At 46.6% G+C, this 18,885-nt stretch overlaps 1 protein-coding gene across 1 annotated transcript in view; it reads left to right on the top strand.

The window, feature by feature from the left end:
* PXN (paxillin) overlaps positions 1-17,563 on the top strand; it is a 44,374-nt gene extending 26,811 nt beyond the window's left edge. The window contains exons 4-11 of the mRNA XM_082491565.1: positions 1,781-1,920; positions 2,295-2,496; positions 2,984-3,119; positions 13,297-13,467; positions 13,812-13,985; positions 14,546-14,627; positions 14,974-15,122; positions 17,210-17,563. Coding sequence (XP_082347691.1) covers positions 1,781-1,920; positions 2,295-2,496; positions 2,984-3,119; positions 13,297-13,467; positions 13,812-13,985; positions 14,546-14,627; positions 14,974-15,122; positions 17,210-17,476 — 1,321 coding nt within the window. The 3' untranslated portion in view covers positions 17,477-17,563. The remainder of the gene's footprint in view (positions 1-1,780; positions 1,921-2,294; positions 2,497-2,983; positions 3,120-13,296; positions 13,468-13,811; positions 13,986-14,545; positions 14,628-14,973; positions 15,123-17,209) is intronic.
* The last annotated feature ends 1,322 nt before the right edge of the window (positions 17,564-18,885 follow it).

Raw genomic sequence — 18,885 nt, 5'->3', positions numbered from 1 at the left:
TAAGAGGCCACTGTAACTTTCATACTCACTTCAAAGACTGACCTGGCCCTTTGGTTTGCTCGGCTGCAGAAGGGGTTAAGGATCCATCAGACAGAACAGGATCTGGATTGTATTGTGAAGGATAGGATCCAGAGACAAATGACAAATCCATCCCTTTGTTAAGCAGCCCAAAAGTTCCTTAGGAGGTGGGTGGCCTTTGGGTCAGTTACCTGTGGCCTAGCAGGATGAATGACTTCAACTTTCAAGTAAATTCAAACTTCTTTAAAACTTTCATCTCAGTAGATGATAGATAACTAGTTTATACTCACAAAAGCAGCTGCTCTTACGCTGAGGTGTTGGAGGATTAACCTGTACAGTAGGACAGACTTTTCTACTGAAATGGGGATGAGCGAGGATGAGGCTGTCAGAGCTTCATCTCTGATGGCCCTCTAGAGCACACTCTGTCCTGAGTACCTTTTTACTCTGTGGAGACTGGTGTTTCTCTGCTGTCGTGTTCTAACCATGCCTAGCTCTTACTGCTGAGCAAGAATTTGCTTTCAACCAGAACTAATTCTGGGTAGAGGCAGGCATATCCAGAGGTGGCCTAATGGAGGCAGTAATTGCAATTTTTTCAGATGGCTGCATGCAATTAGTACAAAATGGAGGTAATTACAGCCATGAGCTCTCCTGTACAAGGGTCTGGCATGGCTTGGGTCTGGTGTGAATTGTAGCTTGTGTGCTTGAGTTGGGGTGAACTATGTCCTACTCAGATTGAATGTGTGGATTTTTTTTTTTCAGTCTGAAGAGAAAGATAATAACTGTCCTTATGGAATTTCATAATTGTCGTTGGTGTTACAGGTGTCAGAGTCCTAAAGCCTGCTACATATTAACTTTCTAAGCATAATGTGGTAGTAAGCGCAAGACAGAGTTCCAATTTTGGATTTGGAAAGTATCTTTTTGATAAAATAAGAACCTCTAGAGCATTAGAAATTATTTGTCCACTTGTAAAACTAGGAGAAAATAATTTCCCTGCCACTGACGATGGGAAGACTGTTATTCAGTGTAATTACTATAAAAATCACTGCATTGGTGATAAGTTTTGCTTTGAAACAGTTTGCAGTTGTGCATGGTAAATGGGATTCCCCCATATAGTATAAGCAAGTGTTTTACACACACTTGTGCACAGCTAAACTTCTTTCAAGGCTTGTGTGGAAAATAGAAAATAGTTTCAAATTACTTTCTTATGAATTGATTAGAGTTCCCCAAATTAAAGGTTTGAGAACTTGAAAAGAGACCTTGAGTGCTGGAAGAGGCTACCACATAACCTGCCACTTTTGACTTTTTGTTGATGGTTTGAGGTTTGTACTTTGCTTCTTTCTCCAGTCTGTGCTGGTCCTGCATTCCCTTGCTTCAGGGGTGAGGTTTTTGCTGCTTGGTGTGATGTCAGCAGAAACAAATCATTTTTCCTGTATGCAAGCTAATGGTTCTGCTGCTGTTCTGCGTGTCTTGGATCTGCAGACAGTTAACTCTTTGCTACAGGGCTGTGCAGCACACAGTCCTAAAACCTGAGGCCCTGTCTGTCAGTGCTATTTCTTTGTAACTGACAACTGAAGGTGTGGCTAAGCAGCAGCTGTGTCGTAGTCGTTTCGCAAAGCACACATCTTCTTTCCCCCAGAGCTAAAAGCATCAGCTTGAAAAGAATACAATACACGTGTAAACTTTGTGAACCTAATTCAAGTTATCCCTCCATCCTTCTGCTGTATCTTGATGTAGAAGTTTCACACTTCCCTTTTATCTTTAGTTTCCCAAACAAGCAAAAGTCTGCGGAACCATCTCCCACAATGACCAGCTCCTCTCTGGGCAGCAACCTCTCAGAACTGGACAGACTTCTTCTGGAACTGAATGCTGTTCAACATAATCCTGCCAGTGGCTTCCCAGCAGGTAAGGAATAGCAAGACATTTGGTGTGACTGGATAGTTTGATTCTCAGAATAGTAGCTTACTTTTTCCTTTCAACATCCTCACTGAGGGAGACCCCTCCAGCCCCTGATCAAAGATTCATGTAGTAGAGACGGGATCTCTTGAGGTCTGTGGTGCAGCACCTTGCTCAAAGCAGGGCCAACTTCAAAATTGGCTCAAACTAAAGTTTCAAAGTTAGATTAGGTTGCTCAGGACCTTGTGCTGTTAAATTCTGAATATCCTCAAAGATGGGTGTTCCACAAGGTTTCTGGGCAATTTGTTGCTCTTGTTTGTGATTAACATGTGTATATTAACCCTAGGGGTCTGAATGACTCTCTTCTGCTCCCCTTTCTTAAGATGAAACCAGCAGAAGCCCATCACTACCCAGTGTGACTGGACCTCACTATGTCGTCCCAGAGAGCAGCAGCTCAGTAGGAGGGAAGGCTGCACCCCCTACAAAAGAAAAGCCAAAGCGAAATGGTGCACGTGGGATTGAAGATGTGCGTCCCAGTGTGGAGAGCCTTCTGGATGAGCTGGAGAGCTCTGTGCCAAGTCCAGTGTGAGTAGTGTTTTGCTGGTTGCTGGTTTGGGTGGGGTGGGACAGGCTCTTGTGGGAATAGTGGCTGCAGTGTAGGGGCAGATGCTGCAGGAGAGTGGCAGGCAGAAGGGCTTTGTCTAAAGGGTCAGAAATCGAGCAGGTGCATGAAGATGCTGGTGATCTTTTATCTACGCCTGGATGAAAAAATATGTAAGTGATGTTATGAGAGGTGGGTTGTTCAAACTCAGATTTAAAGCTCATCACAGATACCCACTGTCTGACAAAATGAATGCTTGGTCATTGTACATTTCTTAATGGACTGGGGTTGTGTGTGTACACACTCACGTTAGATTTGGCAGAGAGGCAAGGGTTGATCAGGGTGGGCAGTGCTGGTGAAACTCACTGTGCTGTGCTTGTTTGGAGTGGGAGTGGGACTTTCAGTCTAGGAGTGCTCTCCCAGGGTTAAACACACTTTTTTTTTTTTTTCCCCCTCCCTTTTTCTTGTCAGCCCTGCAATCACTGTGAGCCAAGGGGAGGTGAGCAGCCCCCAGCGGGTCACCGCCAGTCAGCAGCAGACCCGCATATCTGCTTCTTCAGCTACACGAGAACTGGATGAGCTGATGGCATCTCTCTCTGACTTTAAGGTGCCCTATCATGACAACTTAATACGTCATCTTGTCCTTTCCCACCCCCAGGCTCTCTTGCCTGTTAGCCACATCTGCTGACCTTGATTGGGCTCCAGAATGCCCTCTTTACCTCTCAAACTTGCTTTGAAAAACTTCCCGTGGTGGTATTTGCACTTTGAGTGTTACTGTAGGTGTTCTCAACTGCTATAAATTCTCATCACTGGCAGGGTAAGGCAGTTCGGGGGTCTGTTTTTCCTTTGGTTCTGCAGTTTGTCTGTTTGCCAAAGATAATGAGCTTAGTTACTGCTCAGTACAGGGTGAATTATTTTGCTGTGCTGCAACTTAACAAGAAGTAGGGGCACCAGTCTGCTTACTGACAGAGACCAGGCTCTTCTGTTCTGTGGGATGACCCTCCTCTTTGGAGTGTATTTTTACCCTGATGTGTTTTCCCTGAGGATGATCTTCCAGGCATGTGGTATGAGCACTGAAGCCTTTGCATCAGACAGCTGGAGACTTCAAAAGTTTCCATCTTAAAACATTATCTCTTATTCAGCTCAAAATGGGATTAAAGTCTGAGCTTCTTGTGGGGGCAGAGGATAGCAAATACTATTCAGAATCTTGTTTGGAGATCAAACTATTGTATTGGAAAAGAACTGCTACTTCAATCATAAATAGTACATACAAATTCCATAATAGGATAAGCTCAGGAGTAACTTGCCCATGGTCATCTTGATATGTGAAGCACTCGGCATGTGTACTTGAATAACTTGTTCTTTATTCATCTAGGTATGTTATCATTCTTGCACTAGATGATTAACTGTGGAGCTTATTTTCATGAGACTTCATTTACCCATATCATAGCAAAATGAAAACTATTTTCATTTCTTGCTTTCTACTTTCAGCTGATTTGCTTATAGCCTTACTGAATTATTCACTTGAATTTAATCTGAGAGGTGGAGAAAGCAAATAGCTAATATATTTTCTTTGTTGTCATCGTTGACTTTGCCCTTCTTACATACACGTGCAAGTCTGCTTTCTAATACTAAGAAAGTCCCAGTTCTCTGTTTTTTCCTTATATGAAAGATTCTGCCTATGCTTGGTCTTGTCTGTGCTGAACTCCATCTCCTCCTACCGTGACTTTGGGTAGGGCAACCAGAGCTGAGGAATATTTTGTGAGGAGAGGTAAACAGGACATTCAGTGATGGCTTTGCTGTTTGTTGTTCTCTCTGTGCCACCATTCACGTGAGCGCTTTTGACGTGTGCTGAGGGTTTCATGGAGGTCATTACAATACCTGGAGTTTTGACTGAGTATGTGAGTTCAGAACCCAGCAGTGAGCGTGCACGCTCTGCGGGACAGCACTTGCCTTGCACTTGCTGGAATTGAATTCAGTCTGCCGTTTCTGGCACATGTAGTTCATTTTGTGAGAATCTAGGAGTTACTCACTGTTTTCTCTAGACTTACTGTAGTGTGTGTTTATTCAACTGCAAATATTGACACCTTAGTGTTGCCTTTTTTCCTCCATGTTAGATCCTAGGGTAGAGTGCAAGATATCCACAAGTGCCTGTTCGGTCTGGTTGAAAAACTGCACTGTTGTGAAGCTGGAGCGAGCTCCCACCTGCGCTGCTGGCATACCCTGCCTTGCTCCTTCCGCATGCTGTGGGAGCTTGAGTGCTATGGCCTTGTGCCCCTGCTGCTTTTATCAGAGCTCAGAGAACACGCTTGGGGTGTGGTTGCTGCCACCAGCCTTTGCTCCTAGGCGAGCTCTTGGCAACGGAGAATGACCTTGCCCAGCACAGGTTTTCCTTGCAAGATGCAATGAGAGGACATTTTTAAAAGTGGGTGTTTGCAGTCTTGAGAAGAGGCCTTAGAATCTTTGTGCAACTCCAATAAAACCTGCGTGACAGAGACTAGCTGCTTTCTGTAATACTGCCCGCCTTCTTGGCTTAGTTTCTGGTTGAGCTCTGAGAGCAAACTGAAATGCAGCAAGGTTTTAAGATTTGGGCTTTATAAACACAGCATTAGTATTTTTGTGAGGCATTGAGCTCATCTGTGTCTCAACGTTTTTCCTGAAGCACAAAGAACATGGTTTCTGTGATCATTTTCCTTTTGTTAACATTGTCATTGACTGTTTTTAAGTTACTTTCCTTTTTCCTGTCCTCCAGGTTGCTTCATTTTTCCTTCAGTCCTTTTTGTTTGTTTTAACTTCCTTTATTTGTGCCAACTAGTGGTGTTAACTTGTCTGTAAAAATGTACTAGTCTGTGAAAGATGAAAGGCTATCGTTTGAGTACCAGACCTGCGTGTGGTTGCAAGAAATAGGACAGAAAAACTAAGTATGATGTGTAATTAGTTGAAGTTGGTAGTTGGTACAACTAGAAGTTGCAGTAGATGGGAATGGGAGGAGTGGAGTGGAGGCACTGATGTTTAATTTCCCCCATAGGCTAAAGTAAAAGGTGGTATTACGGACTGACACATTACCCTTTTATCATCTTTTGCTTAGTTTAATGAGTTGCTCATTCTTTTTGCTTACGGAATCCATTTGATTTTGGTTATCTAGCTCATCAGTGAATGAGCAGTGAGATTAGTTAATGCACTTGTTTTTTTGACCTCTTCTGTTTCTTTGTAATATGATGCCTGCTTATTGCATAGTTAGGTGCTTGTATTTAACTGTTCTGTTACCGTGGAGCTTGTAACCATTGCTCTTATTTTGGATCTGGTATGTTTTTAATATGCTGGAAATCCTTGCTTTTGAGTGAAATGTTAGTCTTGCCTTGAAAATGACTGACTTCGTTTTAGGAAGTCTGGAAACTAAGTGTGAACCACAGCATAAACCCAGGTTACTTTTACAGGTGCATCCAGCTCAGGCAAAATACAGGGGGAGTGCAAGAGTGGCAAATTCCCTCATTTTAACTACTCTCTGTACTTACTAGCCCTTTCCATCTCTGCTGTGGCCATGGGTCTTGCTGTGCTAACCGAGGGCAGGAGCAATCTGTAAGGAATTATGGTCCCCTATTGCTCTTTCCTTTGAGCACAGTCTCCCTGTAGCACTACTGTTGTGGCTTCCCAAATGTGTGAGCGCACCAGCTCCTGACCCCACAGGATGGTAGCAGCTTAGGTGAGCTGAAGGTATAGGTTTTTTTCCATCTACTGGCAGATTTTGTGCACGTTCTGGTTAATTTTATTCTTTTATTCATAAGTATCCCAGAAGGGTAAGTAAAGACTGAGATATCATGCGTGGGCTTAGGAAATTACATGTCCTGCTGCATGAGCATCTAACTTCGTGAGGCTTCTTTGGAAAATGTGACTAAGAATCAGAGCAGGTCTTGATTGCTCTTGGATTTGGAAATCCTTCATGGATATGTTTTTAGAACTGTGAGGGCTCAGCATTGGTCTTAGGTTGACCTGCTGTGCAAACTTGTCCAAACCACTGTTCTGTTTTTAAGAAAAAGGAGTACTGCCGGTTTGTCGCGTAGAGCTCAGCCAGGAACCACTGAAAATGGGGAAAGGAGGACCCAGGATCTTTTGTTTTCAAAAGACCCTGTAAGTCAAGGAGAACCAAATATTTGTTGCTTTTGTTAGGGTGTATTTTGGATCAAAATTAATACTGATTTTATTACAATGTAAATGTGGAGTCTTTGGCCTAAGGGGATGAGGCTAATCTAGCCACCTAAGCAATGCTTACGAGGGCATGACTGACAGACTCGTATAGATTCAGTATGTGTCACATCCAAGGTGAGATTAGTGATGTGAATAGAACAAAGCCCATGTCATCTGTTCTTGCTGTGAATGCCCTGAAGCTTTGTTTTCATTGCTATGAACTCAGCCAACTGGAGCATTTTATTAGTGTATCAAGAAGAAAATGTCATGCTTTGTTCTATTCACTGATTACTTTTTTTTCAGCTTTGAAATGTAAAATTTACACGTCTGACTATGAGTAAGTTGTTAACATGACCTTTACTAACAGTCTAGACATTCCTGGGTTTGTAGCTGGCTTTGAAGTGGCCGCTACATGCCTGCATATCAGCTGCAGGTGAACACATAAGCTATCACTTAAAGGGCATAGGGAAAGGATCTTAATGGCTTCATCTCACGTAAGCTCATGTGAAGATCAGCACAATGTCATACTGGTTCTGCTCTTTGATATCCCATTTTCCTTCTTTACTCTTGGAAGTAAGGCATTGCATCAACACGGCTCTTTGATTTAGAGGTCACGATTGCTGTAATACTTAATTCTTTGCTTTTTTTTCATCACCTTACCTTTGTCTTTATCTTTTTCTCTCCTTATTCCTTCTGTCTCCTTTCTGCAGACTAGTTCCACTATGTCTTTGATTTCTGAACCCTCTCTAGAACCAATTCCCAGTTCAACAAATGCAGACTCCAGCAACAGTCTAACAGTGCTGTCCCATTCCAAACACCCTTCTGCGAGTCACAGTGGGGACTCGACAGTGCCAACATCTGCCCCCTCAGCAGTCTTCTGCATTGAGGAAGGCAGTCACACTGTACCTCTGACCACTTCAGGGCATTCTGCTGCTCCTCCATGCATGCCCTGTTTGCCACAGACAGTCCCTGTGCCCCCACCACGAGTCTCCTCTAGCTATGCTACTCGTGGGCAGCAGACGACCTCTGCAAGCTTGATTCGTCTGAGTAGAACGCCTGACTTTTCTAGAAACGCTTCCCAGTCTGTGCCGGCTTCCAGTGCGGAGCTTCTGTGTAGATCTGCTGATGTGGAGGCACAAGGCCTAGGGTACAATTTGGCAAAAGAGACTGAGAAGAAGGAGCAGAGAACTGATCCCAAAATCTCAAGTGTACCAATTTCAAATGCTTTAAATGGTCCAGGGAAGGGACAGACACCTAAAGAGTTGGATCAGCAGGGAGCATTCAGGGACAATTCAGCCCTTCCTTCCCAGGGCAGAAGTGTGGAAACAGCTTTAGATGAGCTGTGGGCCCTGGGGCTGTCTGCACCTATGCCAGAGGTACATACAAAGAATGACAGTGTTTTGAATCCTGTGTATGAACCTTCTGTTGTGGCCCTGGATCGGTGGGATGTCTTCCCAGACACTAAAAACCAGTCGGGCTTTGTAGCTCAGCAAGAACAGCAGCTGAAAGCTGAAGTACCACATGAAACCAAGGTAGATGGCTGTCCTGATTTGATCAAGGAGAGGCAGGGCAGGGAGAGAACTCCTAGGAAAGCAGGTGCTGCTGACATGAACAAAGCCAGAGGAGACAAGGAAAATGAGCAGTTCAGAAGCTCTGCAATTGCTCCAGAATCTCCTGAAAATGTTTGGAAAGCTGAATGGGATCTGCCGTGTGTCTCCAAACCACCCATTGAGAGGATTTCTGCATCAGGCCAGGCAGGCACTGAATGAATGTAGGAGTAGGACAAGTCCTAGGACTGTTCTGACAGTGCACTAACATTTTGTGTGTGGTGTGAGTGTGCTCACCCATGCTGACAGCATGCAGCTTTGAGCAATGTTACTGACAGCTGCATGTCGGGGAGGTTTGAAATCCTCTGCTTTATCTTGTGGTCTCTTCTGCATGTTGGTCAGCAGCACAGAACATGGCAGTTCGTAGAGACTTCCCTGTGAAATGGACTTTTTTTCCCTAACTGGGGTAAGACTCGGTCCACAGAGGCTTTTTAAAAGTTAAAGGGCTGTTTCACGCCACTGGAGGATGTTCCTGACTTGGGATGGCAGCTCTGCTAGCCTTTTTAGGTCTCATTGCTGGGGCTGTTAGTGTTCCTTCCAGTGCTGGAAGTACGCTTTGTACACCAGACATCTCTGACCAAGAGTTGTATGCCTGTAAAGGGCAAACACAGAGAGGCTGCTCTGTGTCCTTGTGATGCTGAGGTTTCTTTAATGCTCAGTGGAGTGGTCATGCTGCACCTCCTATCTTGGCTTCCTGCTGGTTAATCTTTCCCTTCCTTTTCTAGATAGTTATTTTTGGCTGCTGTGATTATCCTTACGGGGTTTTTCCTTGCACTGAGTCACTGTTGTGGGCTGTGCCAAGAGGAATTTTGGCATTGTGGAATAAATGTCATCACTCTTCCTGCTCACAGTTGTCACTAATGGCTTGAGTTTGTGCTGCTGCATCTTGGGGCTTGCTCTGACATTGCTCTTCTCTGCTGATACTATTACCTTTGTCATTTAGATTAAATCTTTAATCAAGAGGACAAAAGAAACTGCGAATGTGCACCCAATGTATCGTGACCTCTCTCCAAGGCGTAAACTAGGTCCTGCCATATTTCACAAGACTGAGTCCCAAGATCGCTTGATTGAAGAGCTGCAGGACAGACTGGGCATCGCTAAACAGGAACAGGAAGAACGGAAAAGCCAGGATGACTGGCTGACAGAGGGGGTCATTATCACTGCCAAACCCCAGGGGGAAGAGCAGAATGGTGGACAGCAAGTAGAGAAGGTAGAAAGCAGGGACGCGTGCTGGGAAATTCCAGCATGTCCCTCTGTCCTAATAGCATTGTGTGGAGGTGCAGATTAAGTTTCTGAGTGTCCTAAGCAATATAAAATGAAGAACAAACTCTTTCTACTCGCCCTTGTCTGGCCTGAAAATGAAACTAGCACTCAGGTCCTAGTTCCTCATGTTTGGAAACTGGAGTGGGATCTGAGGGTGCCAGTGCTGGTGTCTGTTTGGGCAGCCTGCTACTATCGCATATCAGATGTCCATGCGGGGGTTGTTTTTAAAACCACGCCTGTCACAGAGGCGTACTTCGTTTTCCCCAGTACTATACCTCTGCAGGAAGTTCTGGGTGTAAGGTGGTGCTCTTCATTGAGCACCAAGGAAGCATGTTTTCTCATTCCCTTCTCTTTCTTGCTACTTTTTCCCCTTAGATAAGCATAGTGGAACAACCAGCCTTCCTGTTGTAGGAAGCGCTTGTTTGTTCCTCTTTGGATTTATTCACCTTTCTTCTTCCTCCGTGTCTTTCTAGGTGGTTTTTCCTCCAGAATCCCCGCTTCCCCCAAGGAGGACGGTCTCTGTTCCAGCCTCTCCCCCGCTCCAGCCTTCCAAAGAAGCTGCAAAGACAATCCCTGCTAATGCTGCTCCCTCTCATCTCTCCGGCTCTGCACCTCTCCTCCCACTGCCACCTCAGCCTCCCTATGTGCCATCTACCCCAGCTCCTAGTCCAGTCTCTTCCTCTTCCTTCAGCTTGGCTCCCCAGCCTCTCTTCCAGTGGGAAACTTCTGATGATGATTATCATGAGTTTTCTGTTGTGGGCACCCCTCCTGAAGATCGTAGGCACTCGTGTTCTCCCCAGGCCTGGACCCCTAGCACCAAGACAGTTGTTTCTGTTGGCTGTCAGACTGAAGATGAAGCTTTCTTCCCACAGATGCAGGCAGGCTTCTCTGTTCTGGTTTGTGTTTTTGGCAGTGTTTTCCAGTCTAACTACTGCTCCCAGCTTGATAACTCAGTACATATAACGTTCAGGTAGATGCTGGTACTGAACATCTGGATAGGAGAAGAGGACTCATTGGCGATATCTAATCCCAGCTCTGCCTGTCTAGCACTACAGAGTACATGTCTGTGCAATAACCTGCTGGTGTGTGTGTGTGATTTCTCTCTCTGTCCGGATGATCACTTCGTGCAGCAGGAACTCCGGTTCCCTCTGAGATGGAGGCAGCAGCTCTGAAGCACAGGCTGCAATTCTCTCTTGGAGTGGGGGGAGTAGAAGATGGCAAAACCTTGATACTGGAAGGAGTAAATCAGCAGTCATTCCTGTTTGCCTGTTTAGACAGGTGTCCACCATGCAAGTGGATTTCGGGGAGGAGATGGTATGACCAAGAGTGGTGTTCTGCATCTCCTGTCAGGGAAGGGCTGCAGCTTCAGGATGGTGGGAAGTCTTAAAGTATATGAGCAGTGCAGTGGTGTGCAATGTTATGTGTACAGGCAGCATTCAAGCAGTGAGCAAGGAAACACCTCTGCATCTTGAACTGTTGTGCTTTTCAGGTGACCTCTGCTCCTCCCCTCGTCCGCAGTACCAGTCTACTGGCTGCTCAGGCACCCCTGCCCCCCCCCGCCCCTGAGAAGGCAGGACCTCTTTTCTGTTTCTTCAGCATGGTGTGCTCTTCTGGTCAGCGAGTGTGCTGCAGATGCTGCTAGGATCTGCTTCGAGAGCTCCCAGTGCCATTAATGCAGATGATGTCCTGTCGTGCACAGTTTGCTGCTCATAGAGCTCCTAACTGAACTCGAGTGATGGCAGATCTCATGAGTGAAGGACAGGAATTTGAAGGGCCTTTGCATGATGAATTTATGTGGATGCTGTGCTGAGTGTCCAGGCATTGCGTGCAGGAGGTGGAAACAAACCTCTTTCAGGTGGGGACTCATCTGTGAGCTGTCAAGAAGGCTTGATGACTAGGCCAGGTCAGCTGTGGCTTGCAGGAGTGTGTGGTCCCTACAGGCATAGGGTGAAGTGCTCTGTTGCTACATGTTGAATTCATCTCATCTCCCTTCTCTCCAGATGGTATTTGTCATTTGTGTGTGGCATTTGTGCTTGCCCTGCCTGGTGGCCGCAAGACCCTGGTTAGAGTGAGAGAGGATATGATTCTCTCGACACTGTGCAGAACTTTTCCTCCTGCTGTGCCGTGCAACAAGCCCCGGCTTTGTCCTGGGACTCTGGCCTGGCTTTGTTTACGCAGGCCTGTTGTTTCCCTCCTGTGAGAAGTCTCCGTGCAATGGTGTGCTTTGGAGACATTCACTGTAACCATTAGGTAGCAAATAACTGCTGCGTGGCAGAGGGTTTGTTTTCGGCTCAGGACATTGGGGTGTGATGAGGCTGTTTTGTGCTGCTGGACTAAGAGAGGTTGCAAGTTACAGGGTGGCTGGGAGGAGAAAGGAGGGGAAAAACTGTGTGTTAGGCTCCATTGGGAGTCATGCTACATGCAAGGCAAGACTGATGAGGAGTGTGTGTAAGAAAACTGAAATCATTTATGTCATGAGAATTTTTATACAAACGAGTAGAAACTGGAGGTTGTCATTGAGTAAACTAGTCTACTACAAGTACGACCAGCTGCAGGACAGGGAATAGAGCTCCTCCTGTGGCTGGAAGGGCAGGTTCTGCCAAGGCTGTGAAGGACTTCTGTGTGTCCCTGCTGTGCTGGCAGCAGGCTGGTGAGTTGTTCTTAAGTGTAGATTTTATGTCGGTTTTAATCTATCCTCTTAGTGAGAGAAAACGTGCTCCAGACCAACATCTCAGGGAGGGACTTCTGTCAGGTTTGGAGAAACCCAAAGTAGCTATTGCAGTGCAAAGTCAGCTGAAATAATGTGTCTTTCATTATTGCAGTTTGCCTGCAAAGGGGGCTTTGGTGGCCAAAGAGAACATACACTTTGTTTATAAGTTATGAACCTAAGTAAAATATTTCTCCCCCTCCTCTGGGAAGCCTTTCCAAGCCATGTGTGCTGTGGTGGTGTGAGTTTAAGAAACAGCCTCTCAGACAAGTATCTTAACCCCTTTCTCCCCACCCCTAGTGCATTTCCAGCAGTCCGACAATAGACGTGGCTGTCTGCTAGGGCTCTGCTGTGGATGCACTGCCCTCTCTGTAGGTAAACAGCAGGCAACTGGAAGGGAGTTATTTCCTTCCTGGTTCCACCTGCTTAACTCGGGCATGGGATGAGAGCCACCTGATGGGGGCAAAGGAGCCTTGGCAAAAAGATCTGCAGAAGGTGGTGCAAAGGGAGGGAGGGGAAGGGAGAAGATATTCTAGCTGAAAGGCAGGTGAGATGAGGAAGAGGAGAGGGATCTCTATCAGAGTGGGGAGTGTGACAACTGAGAGGGCAACAGCATAGAAATAGAGAGGTTGAGGGGAAGGGGCCCTCTGGATGGTGTCTCTGGTTTGTCAGCTTGCCAGGAGCTGATGAGGTAAAGGGAGATTTTTGGCAGAGGCTTAGAGAGCACTGCACTGACTGCTTGGGATCTGCTGGTGACTTCTGCTGTACATGCAGCGAAAGAAAATCAAATCTTCAGTTCACAGCTCTGCTGTTATGCATCCCAGGGTCTCTGCATGTCTCTGCATGGGCAGAATACATGTGTGTACTTGATCCTGACTCTCACCGGTTTCTGCAGAGTGTAGCTGTCTCCTAGCAATCTCCTGTGTGTCTCTACAGAGGAGCCCATTGGCAGCAACAGCAGCCATTTATCTTGTAAGCACAGCAGCACTTGCCTTACAGTCTTTGTTTTCTCTTCCCTGCAGTTCATGGCACAGGGGAAAGCCGGGAGCAGCTCCCCTCCATCCACAGCCTCCAAGCCTGGCAGTCAGCTGGACACCATGCTGGGAAGTCTCCAGTCTGACCTCAACAAACTGGGTGTAGCTACAGTTGCCAAAGGTGTCTGTGGAGCCTGCAAGAAGCCTATTGCTGGGCAGGTGAGTTGAAGGTGCTGTCTCATTGCTGAATCTTGGGCTGCAGCTGGGAGTAATGGGGAGGGCTGTTTCGTGAGGCTGAAGAGACTGGAGATGCTGGAGAAACTGAAGTACTCTATTTATCCACTGGCTAGGTACGCTGTAAGCTCCTCCAGTGACCTCTACCCTGCCCTTGAGGGACTGCCCTCTCCTGAGATGATAGGTAATTCAGTTTTCATGCTACCCCAGTCCAGGGCTCACTTGAGTAGTAGAACTTGTCATTCTTGCTGACCTCCAGCTGGTATCTTGTCATGTGGTCTAGGGGAGAGCGAGATAGAGTTGTCCTTCATAATTTGTCTTCCCAACAGGTAGTTACAGCCATGGGGAAAACCTGGCACCCTGAGCACTTTGTCTGCACCCACTGCCAGGAGGAGATCGGGTCACGTAACTTCTTTGAGCGGGATGGTCAGCCCTACTGTGAGAAGGACTATCACAACCTCTTCTCCCCTCGCTGCTACTACTGCAATGGGCCGATCCTTGATGTGAGTTCCTTGTGGGTATTAAGGGCATTAACAAGGTGCTGCAGGCCTAGGTGCTAAAAACTCCACTTCACCCGTGTGTCCTGGGTGGAAGATTTTGTTTGGGGACTTCTGTTTTTCCTTTGCTCTGGCTCTGAAAGAGAAACAACTTTGCCCAGTCAAATTCGTATACTAATGAGAGGAGTTAGTCCCTCTTACCTTCGCTGAAGTTCTTTCAGAACACCACATCGCTCTGTCATTCCGGTAACGATTCCTCAGCATTTGTCTGTTGGTAGCCTGTAGTAACGGGCACCAGTGCTAGTCCTGAGAGCTGGACGGGGCCCTGTATAAGGGAGGAAGCAGTGTGTAAGATCCTTTTAGGGTAAAAAAAAGCGTGCAGTGGGGAAAGCCTGAACGAGCCAGAGATGGGGGAGAATTGACTCAGCTCTCTAAAATATGGTCTATTTTAATGCATGCTCTTGTCAGTACCGACATGAATATGTTCTTCCCCTCATCCAGTCTCCCCTTACCTCCAAGCTGAAGCCATCGTTTACATGACTTGCACTTTGTCTTCCTCTGAACAGAAAGTGGTGACGGCTTTGGACAGGACATGGCACCCCGAACACTTTTTTTGTGCCCAGTGCGGAGCTTTCTTCGGACCCGAAGGTATCGCTGTTTGATGCAGTCTCTTTCCTGAACTGCAGAGCTGCTATTAGGGGACAGCCCGAGAGATGACAGGGGAACTACTGAAGATGGAAGTTCCAAGGGATATAGTTGTTTATTGGGGAAGGATGCTAGCAGTAATCATCTTTTCTCCCTGGAGAGGAAGGGTATGCATGCGCATGTGTGCGCATGGGACAGGAAGGGCAGCAGAACAAAGAACAGCTACCTGCTGTGTCTGCATTAGCAGAGGGAAGGATGATCCTACCCACGCTGGTTACCCTGCAGAACGTGGCTGGCCACGGGTAAAGATCAGGAGCTGATGCTCTTTGCCTCTCTTCTCCTTTGGCAGGATTTCATGAGAAGGATGGAAAAGCCTATTGCCGCAAGGACTACTTTGACATGTTTGCTCCCAAGTGTGGAGGCTGTGCTCGGGCTATCCTGGAAAACTATATCTCTGCCTTGAACACCCTGTGGCACCCTGAATGCTTTGTCTGTCGGGTAAGAAACCCAAGGTCCTTTGCTGCTGCTGTGCGACCCCTCTCATTTCCACCCTGCAGGCATCTGGTCCCTTATCAGGAAATGGCGTCTGTAGGGTAGCAAAGGGCAGCCAGACCCATGAGATAAAATCATGTCAGCAACCAAACACCTTCTTGTTCCTCTGCCTGTTTACGTTAAACTTTCTAGCTGCTTTGCTCTTTCTGTTCCCAGCTGCAATTATGGGCTTCTGCAGCAGCTCACAGATAAACAGAGACATTTTCTGTGACCTTTAAATAATTATAAGCTAAGCTTCTCTCTAAGCACTTGTCTCAGCAATCAGATTTTGAGGCTCTTCCTCCCATGCTCCATCTGACAATGTAAACTAATGAGACTGACCTTGTTCAGACAAACATGCAAGTCAGTGAAATAGTGGCAGGCTCCATACAACAGGCATAATAAACAGGAATACTGCAGATTAAATGCTTGGCACTCTTTCAGAGAGCCTTGCAAATATTAACTCTTACAGGCCCCAAGAGATGAGCAAAATCAGCCAGTGTTTCCTAGAGTGGGAAAGAAAGGCAGAGACCAGAACAAGCAGCAGAACCACAAGCTGCCAATTCCTGGTATCATGCTCAGAGCAGACTGTAACCATGCTGTTGGGACTGCATGCCCAGAACTATCTGTGGCTCCCAGAGTGGTGTGCAGAGAGCGGAGGCAGGAGATGGTAGTCCTGACTCTATGGAATTGGGGAGGGCTGTGCCTTTTTGCACAGAGAAAGAGACTTCTGTCAAGTAGTTCTGCTTTCCTTTCCCCCTGCTGCCACACTGCCTATATTAGCAGGGCCAGCACTGCTGTCTTCTAGGACATGAGGTGGGATTCTCTTCCTGTTTTTGCTAAAGCAAAACAGACAGTTTCTGCACAATATGCTGCTAATTTCAGTAGTTAGAAGAGGCTTAGCTTAAAAAGTAAAGTTACAGAACCGAAAATTGGTTCTGTTTTACCTCAAACCAGGACAGCTGTTCTGCTGACTGAGGAAGGAGGCTGTTGAACTAAATGTCAGCATTAGAAAAGTCTTGGACTTGCTGCAGGCAAACTGCATTTTTCTCAGTATTGTGTTTAGCTATCCGTGGCTCTGCATGCTGTTTGCTGGACTGCTGTGTACGTGTTGGGGTCCAGCTGTCTGTGATATTGTGTGTCCTCTGTGGGGAAGAGGATGGTGTTGGGGCTGAGCAGAACCAGGATTCTGGAAATCTGCCTTCTCCTCTGGGCCTTGCTGCTGATATGGTGAGTAAATCTGACAGTATCCTCAACTCTCCCCCACACCCTGCTGCCTCAATTTCCCACTTGTACAAGGAGAGGGGTCTCCCCAGTCTTTTGGGTTTTCTGCTGCAGCTTCTGAAGTGTAGCATCCTCAGCTGCCTGATGCTGAGGTGGGTGAGGAGCTCTGGGTGCTAATAAGCACATAATTGGTGTATCCTCTTCTCATCTATTCAAAGTCATTAGCACTGTAGAACAAACAGTAGTTTCTCCCAGTAGTGATGTGTGTGTACCTGGTGGAAATGCTTCAGGATGGACTATTCTGCACAAAGCATACCTGCGTAATACCAGCCATTCTGGAGAGATCACTTGTAAAGATTAATTGTGCCTCATTTTCTCAGCTGGAACCAGTCTCATGTTCATCAAAATTCTGCTGCATGAAAGTCTGTGTCAGTCCCTGCTTCTGCTTGCCATTGTGGGGAAGCTGGAGTGAGATCGAAAAGAAAAACCAAAAAAAAACCAGGGAAAGATGCTGCAGTGTTTCCCATCTCAGAAGGAGGAGTGTTCTTCTTACTCCTGGCTGGGCACATCTGGTAGCTCATCTGTAGTATTTTCTTAGTAGAAGTGAAACCAGCTGGGAGAAGGGGCATGGTTAATTCCCTTGCTTTTGGCTGTATCTGTCCCTCTGTCAGCCTTTCCTTGGAAACTCTTCTCGATGGACAACAGGACAATGCTGTTCACCCTGCCCACAGTACAGCTAGGCTGTGCCACGGAGCAGAGGAGCCTTGTGGAGCTGCCTGCATCCCCAGCTTGTTATACAATCTCTCCTCTTCTGCTTTATCCTCCTGCAGGAATGTTTCACACCATTCATCAATGGCAGCTTCTTTGAGCATGACGGGCAGCCTTACTGCGAGGTGCATTACCATGAGCGTCGCGGCTCGCTCTGCTCCGGTTGCCAGAAGCCTATCACAGGACGCTGCATCACTGCTATGAGCAAGAAATTTCACCCTGAACACTTTGTCTGTGCCTTCTGCCTCAAGCAGCTCAACAAAGGAACCTTCAAAGAACAGAATGACAAGCCCTACTGCCAGAACTGCTTTCTCAAGCTCTTCTGTTAGAGGCATCATAGATGGGCGCTAAGCATCTTTCTGCCGCCCCCTTGGCAGTTCTGTCTCTCTGAACATTACTGTGATTTAGAAACCTTACCAGGCAGGGGAGGAGGGGGGGTGGGGGTGGGATGGGAGTGCTTTCTGCTGCTATGGAGAGGCAGTAGATCGAGAGATGAGACCGACCATTAAACTGGAAATGCCCTTGCTGTGTCTCAGTAGAGAGAGGCAGAGTCCCCTCATTACGAAGTGCGTGTCTGTGTGTGTGACTGACAGCTGAGCTTAGCTTGAGGGCTCCAACAGGGAGATTTTACTCAGCCCCCTCCTGGCAGAAGGAGTCTTTGCCAGTAAGTTTCAGCCTGTGTCAGCTCCCTGAGCAAATCGTGACACTTGCTGACAACTCAGCCCTCTGCTTTGACACCTCTTTCGCAGGCTTATGTCTGCACGCCTGCAGTCTGAGCAATAGCACAGCGAGGGCACCCTGTGATCTCAGTGCCACCCTGGCTCCACTCAGTAAAGCCACATGCCGTGTGTGACTTGCTGAGATCAGAGCGTCAGCACAGGCAGCCAAGACCCTGCAAGGGTCTCTCCAGTTCCATTACACTGTAAGGAGATAATACCACTTACTTTTTTTTTTTTTTTTTTTTTTTTTAAGAGGAATCAAGAGGAATTAAGAGGAATCAAGTTACTGTGTGGGGTGGGTTTGTCTTCTTTTTGGTTTTTTTTTTTTTTCTCCCTAGTTTATTATTCCCTGCCTTTTCTCAACACACTGGAGCAGGAGGTGGAGTAAGCACTGATTGTGTGCCTGTGGGTGGCATCCCAGGCCAGGCATGTCTGTCAGCACCCAGGCCTGCTCAGGGCATCTGCCCCCCTTGCCTGCTGCTCCCGGGAGAGAGGAAGAGGCATCATCCCTTCTTTAAAAGCAGATGCAGAGAGGTTAGAGCACAGCCTTTTTCATCCATCCCTGTGATGAGCGAGTGTGAGGTGTGCGTGTTTATCTGACCTGAAACTCTCCCATCTGTCAGGGCCTGAAACTGTCAAGAGCAAGAAGTGAAGGGGTTAAAGAAGCCAGGAAAAAAAAAAAACAAACAAAAAAAGAGATCCAAACTTTATATCCTTTCTTCTTCCTCTCTTTGCTAATGAGACCTGTCAGTCCCTTGGTATTTCCCTTTTCTGTGCTCGTTAAACATGTTCTACTGAGAGATGCTAGAGCAATAACCTTTTATATTGACTGTTACTGGTATAACAAGTCCCTTGGGTCAGGTGTGTGTGACACACTTGGAGTTTTACTATCAAAGTAGATACTGTATCCTGTCTTTGATAAGAACTGTAGATTTCTACACTGATTTTGAATTCATATCTGATTTACTTTTAATCCTCTTATACAGAAATTGGTTTTGAAGTGATTTTAAGAAACAACT

The sequence above is a fragment of the Vanellus vanellus genome, assembly GCF_965231255.1.
Source record: "Vanellus vanellus genome assembly, chromosome: 16".
NCBI classification, from domain to species: domain Eukaryota; kingdom Metazoa; phylum Chordata; class Aves; order Charadriiformes; family Charadriidae; genus Vanellus; species Vanellus vanellus.
The sequence above is the reverse complement of the archived record's forward strand: the minus strand, read 5'-3'. Positions and strand labels throughout refer to the sequence as shown.